At 40.7% G+C, this 5844-nt stretch overlaps 1 protein-coding gene across 1 annotated transcript; it reads left to right on the top strand.

Moving 5' to 3' along the window:
• The first annotated feature begins 3949 nt into the window (after nt 1–3949).
• LOC137954886 (uncharacterized) lies at nt 3950–5085 on the top strand. Its single transcript, XM_068801784.1, has 2 exons — nt 3950–4754; nt 5060–5085. Exons 1-2 carry the CDS (start codon nt 3950–3952, stop codon nt 5083–5085), a joined length of 831 nt encoding a protein of 276 aa, XP_068657885.1.
• Nucleotides 5086–5844: the final 759 nt, after the last annotated feature.

The raw sequence follows: 5844 nt of genomic DNA, 5'->3' as shown, positions 1-5844 counted from the left end.
CCCAATTCCAGTTTTTCATTATATGTTTTACTCTCATACCATATGTTTCCTATAGAAAATTAGATACTTTTGGAAACATCTTTAACTATAGTTTCCAACTCAAAAAGAGTCCTCGAAATCCTCTTTTTCTAGAAAGAGAAATCAACATCTGAAGCATTTATAAGCAGTAAAAAAGTTTCATGTAGTAGTAGAAATATATTTGAGGATTTACATTGAGAAATATATCTCAAAATAAATCTATTTGATTCTACCTTCTATCCAAATAAACCGTTCTTCAATCTGATCTTTCTAGAGAGAGATAATCACATTGGATGAATCAAAGGTCATGTTGGATTCTTGTTGCATGCAAAAATCTGAATCTAAGCTTACTTTTTTATTTCACTTTTTCAATTGCTAATGTTGGTTAATTTTCCTTTTTTTTCAAAATCTAGAAAAGATTTTACCAACTTGAGTATTTCCTTCCGTAATATTTTTTGTTTTGTTTGATCTCATATTACATTAGTTTCCTTAAGACGTTGGAAGATGGGCTCAAGCCCACAAGTTCAAGGCTAGAAGCCTACAAGTCAAAAGAGTGGCAAAGTGGTTATTTATGGTATGTTCCATAAGGATGGTATGAAGATGTAAATACATTGTCTTAGTATGTCTTTTAATCTATTGAGTTGTAACCCTAAGGGCTTGCTAATACTATAATTAAGAGCATTGGCTAAGATGTAAGGCATTCAAGCCTTTTCCTCTCTTTGGAAAAATGTCCAGCCACCCTCTCTTCTCCCTTGACGCATTCTCTCCTTCCCTTAATCCAAACTCTCCTCTCTAACGACCTTCTCCTTTCTCCCTCTTCTCTCTCTTCTCTCCTACTTCTTCCACGTTAACCTAGAGTCATTCTCATGGGATCCTAACTTCTACATGGTATCAGATCTTGGACGTTATGTCATCCATTCAAGAAGTTGTGTATAGAAGGAGTTCTGCCATGAAGAGATAGGTAAAATCTGGTTTTTTTTTGCATATTCTCTCTTTACGGTTTCAATTTTTTTTCTCTCTTCTTGAATTCTTCATTCATGTCAAGGCAAGATAATCTTCTTAAACATTGTGAAGATCTATCTTGTATGACTAAAAAGATATTGTAGTCTTGATCACCTTGTAGCAAAATTACATGATTGATCAACGGTTAGTTTTTTCGGTTTGTTATTTGGATTCAGTTACCTTTATGTAACGTGAATCAAACATTATTGATATGGTATTCCAGCATACGTTGTTGTCAATTCTATAATCTAACGTTACTTATGGGAGTGTGTTATATTGTTGGATGCCCGTGTTACGGTCCTGGATCATGGATCGAGTAACATGGCAAGGGATGTGTGAATCCAGCATGGTACTGAGTTGCTGAACTCAGTAAGAAGGGTTAAAGATCCCTTCTTTGGCTAATCTTCCACCATTGATCAATCTCCCTTTTTTATAAACTCACTCTAGTGCTAAAGTTATAGCTAGAATGGAATTAATTCAGGTGGAGAGATAATGGAAGAAATACCTGTTCTTGCGTAAATCAGGGTTTCAACCCTGATTTGGTGCAGCTCGTGCTAGGATTGAAGGCCTAGCTTAGGGGGCAGCCTTGGATCACATTGATGGCTGTTCTTGCTCTGTTTCTATGATGATTCCCCAACAAGAGAAGTTGCTCTAGTCCTTCACGTGGAAGAACTAGCAGCTCTTCCTTTTTGCTGCTCGTCAAGAGGGATTGAACCCCTACTAGTTGTTGACGCTGAGGAGGAGGGAAGACCCTCTCTTTGGGCTCAAAAAAGGGGCAGGAAGCTCCTCTTCCAACTAGGGATGATGGTGGATGAAGTTGGATGAAGATGGATGGCAATGGAGGGTGAAGGATAGGTTGGATTTTTGGAGTAAACCCTAAACTCGGGATCAAGAGTGATCTCAGCCTGTTTAAACTAGGTTATTCTAAAATCTCAAAGTTTCCCTATTTCATTCATTCCTTTCCCTTAAATAGATCACATCATGTAGTTTTAGGGTTAGGGTTACAATAATTCCCCATAATGCCTCTACATATAAAAGTAAGTAGAAATAACTCTTACTTAAAAAAATATAAGAAATAAATCCTACTCAAAGAAATATAAGAAATAAATCCTATTGAGTGAGTTGTTGGTGCCTCCTTCATTGTGTGACTCGGTGTGCTATTGAGTCCACAACAGCCCGTTATATGTTTGATGAAATTCCAGCACTCACTTATCCCTATTATTTTTTGCGTTTGAACTTCAGCAATAGAATCTTTTTTTTGTTTGAAGTATTCCCATGAGTTGGAATTTATTTTGCCAATAAATTGCTCTCAGACCCAGGACCATAACATCACACCCCACCTTCGTGAGCCGACGACCACGGCGACGTAATGACACTGGCCCAACCCGGTGGCCTACTCTAGCGGTGGCCTACTCCTAGTGCCCCTTCGCAGTTCTCCAGGTTGCCCACTCCGCTAGGTCGCCCCTTCCAAACCTACCAGTAATTTTAATCCAGCCTTTGCGAGCCCCGGTACTCGAACTCGCGATGTGGGAGCCCGCTCTGATACCAAATGTTAAGCACCTAGCCAATACTACCCAAAAGACCGGCCTGTTAGGAGCGGAAGGCATAGGTACTTAACCCAGGACCCTAACAGTACCCCGCCCTTCCCCGAGCCGATGACCGCGAAGGCTACCACAACAGAGCAACCGGAGCCGGGTCGAACCCGGGTCAGTTCAGGTGCGTGACCACCCGCATCCACCTTGGGGGCCCCAAGATTCAAAGTCGGGACGCAGCGCTAGCTCTGATACCAAATGTTAAGCACCTAGCCAATACTACCCAAAAGACCGGTCTGTTAGGAGCGAAAGACATAGGTACTTAACCCCAGGACCATAACATCACACCCCACCTTCGCGAACTAACGACCACGGCGGCATAACGACACTGGCCCAACCCGGTGGCCTACTCTAGCGGCAGCCTACTCCTAGTGCCCCTTCGCAGTTCTCTAGGTCGCTCCCTCCGCTAGGTTGCCCCTTTCGAACCTATGAGTAATTTTAATCCAGCCTTTGTGCGCCCTGGGACTCAAACTCGCGACGTGGGAGCCCACTCTGATACCAAATATTAAGCACCTAGCCAATACTACCCAAAAGATCGACCTGTTAGGAGCGGAAGACATAGGTATTTAACCCAGGACCATAACATCACACCCCACCTTCACGAGCCGACAACCAAGGCGGTGCAACGACACTGGCCCAACCGCAGCATCGCAACAACAGCGCGACCTACCAGTATTTAAATCCAGCCTCTGCGCCATTGCTGGGATTCGAACTCGTGACCGAGCGCTAGCTCTGATACCAAATGTTAAGAACCTAGCCAATACTACCCAAAAAACTGGCCTGTTAGGAGCGGAAGACATAGGTATTTAACCCAGGACCATAACAGTTTGCCGAGAAAAGCACTGTCTAAAGTTGCTCTCAATTTTGTGGTTGAGTTTGGATTAAAGATAAGAGTTGCATCTATTCTCTTCTCTATATTTTTTTAATAAAAATAAGAGAAAATGAGTAGTGGATGGTTCTTGTTATCACTTGACAAAAGCACCAATTTTTCCATGATTTGGTACTTATTCTCATGAAAATATTCTCTACTTAGTTTTGGTGACTAATTTCGTCTACGGGTGCTTCAAATTACACTGTGTAATTGTTATTTGAGCCCCTTTGACAATTGACCTTACTAGTTGATTTGCATCAACATGGAGAGTGGACATATGAGTAATAAAAGTGACATACTTCGAATTACAACAATTCCACTAAGAGGTCTTTCCAATTACCTCAGCCGGTCACAATCAGTATGGAGGGTTCTCATTACTTGAGACCTTCTCAGTCATGTTATCAAAATCCCTCCTCCTATTGATGAAGAAGATGAGGTCTACCATAAATGGGTCCAAAATGATAACATGGTTATCAGTTGGCTTATTAATAGAATGGAAGAGCATGTCACTAACAATGTGGTTCACTTGGAAACTTCCAAGGACATTTGGGACACATGTTCTAAGCTCTATTCTAGTACCACCTCCTTGCAAAGAGTATATGATGTTTTCCAAAGTATGTTGGCTACCAAACAAGGAGATAATATTCATGAGTTTTTGGCCCGATTTTGTGGCCTTCTCAAAGAATGGCAAATTTCTCAACCATACTCTACCAACATTGTTGTCCAAGAAAAACAACGTGATGCCCTAGCAGCGGCTATTTGCCTTACCAATATTAAGTCGTATCTAGAGGTGGCTAAGACTCAACTTCTTAGTTCCTCTGCCATTCCCTCTTTTGATGACATCAGTGGTACGTTGTTATGGATTTCTTATCCATCTCCTCCTTCTCAGACTGATGCTCCATCAGCTATGTTCTCTGGTAATCAAGGTACATCATCCCCATTTAGAGGACGCGGCAGAAATACAAGAGGAGGCCACAATAGAGGTGGTCGAACAGGTCCGACCCATTCTTGCACTAAGCCTCAATTGTGCACTTACTATGGTGGTCGGAACCACCTTGTAGATTCATGTTGGAAACTTCATGGTAAGCCTGATTGGGCGACAACCAATCCAACCTCAGTTAATGTTGAGAAAAAGGAGGATAGGACTGATTCTCATTCCGGAAATGTGACTATTTTTGTGGAAGACTATGCTGTAATTCAAAATATGAAATCCTTATTGGATCAGTCCTCTACTCCACCAGGCCCTACTGCTGCCACTACCATTGCCTCAGGTATGCTTTCTTCCACTTCAACCCTTTCCTCCTAGATCATTGATTCCGGGGCTTTCGAACACTTGTCAGGTAACAAACACATGCTCCATTCATTGTCTCCATGTCTTCCTCATAAATTGGTCATTATTGCTAATGGTTCCCAAACCAAGGTGCTTGGCAAGGGCTCATCCTCTCTTACTGTGTCTATTCTTCTCCAAGATGTGTTATTTTTTCCTCAATTTCTGTTAAATTTGATCTCTATTAGTCAATTAACAAAAAAATGAATTTGTTCTGTCACCTTCTTACCATCTTCGTGTATATTTCAGGATCTACATACGAAACAGGTGATTGATGGTGGTCATGAAAAAGGGGGTTTATATTATTTTACTCTTCCACTAGTAGCTGCTATTTCATCAACTACATCCGAGGCTCAATTGTGGCACAACCGGCTTGGTCATCCATCTACCTCGTCACTTCGTTCTTTAGTTCCATATCTTAAATATTTGTCTAATTTTAATTCTGAGGCATGTCAATTAAGTAAGCATGTTAGGACTACATATTCTCCTCGTCTTACAACTACTAGTACTGCTCCATTTGCATTAATACATTCTGATGTATGGGGCCCTTTAAAGGTCTCTAACATTTCTCAGGTTCAATATTTTTTTACTTTTGTGAATGATTTTACCCGAGTGACTTGGTTGTTTTTGTTTAAAGAACGATCAGAAATTCTTTCTTTTTTAAAAAACTTTCATGTAATGGTTCTAACTCAATTCGAAAAAAAAATTCAAATCCTTAGATCCGATAATGCTATGGAATATTTGTCTAATGAGTTTAAATAATTTTGTGAGGGTAATGGGCTTCTTCATCAAACATCATGTGCCTATACCTCTCAAAAAAATGGTGTTGCTGAAAGAAAGAATCGTCACCTCTTTGAAGTTGCTCGGGGCCTCCTCCACTCCATGAAAGTACCCTACTTTTATTGGCCTCATGTTATTCTTACAGCATGTTTTCTCATCAATAGGTTACCTTCATTAGTACTTAGAAATCAAACTCCGTATTCTATTTTGTTTCATTGTGAAGATCCATTTTCTCTTCCTCTTAAAATATTTGG

The sequence above is a fragment of the Aristolochia californica genome, unplaced genomic scaffold (genome assembly GCF_029961685.1).
Source record: "Aristolochia californica isolate CCGP_79_NKW_82.1479 unplaced genomic scaffold, dmAriCali1.0.hap1 SCAF_2, whole genome shotgun sequence".
Taxonomy (NCBI): domain Eukaryota; kingdom Viridiplantae; phylum Streptophyta; class Magnoliopsida; order Piperales; family Aristolochiaceae; genus Aristolochia; species Aristolochia californica.
The sequence above is the reverse complement of the archived record's forward strand: the minus strand, read 5'-3'. Positions and strand labels throughout refer to the sequence as shown.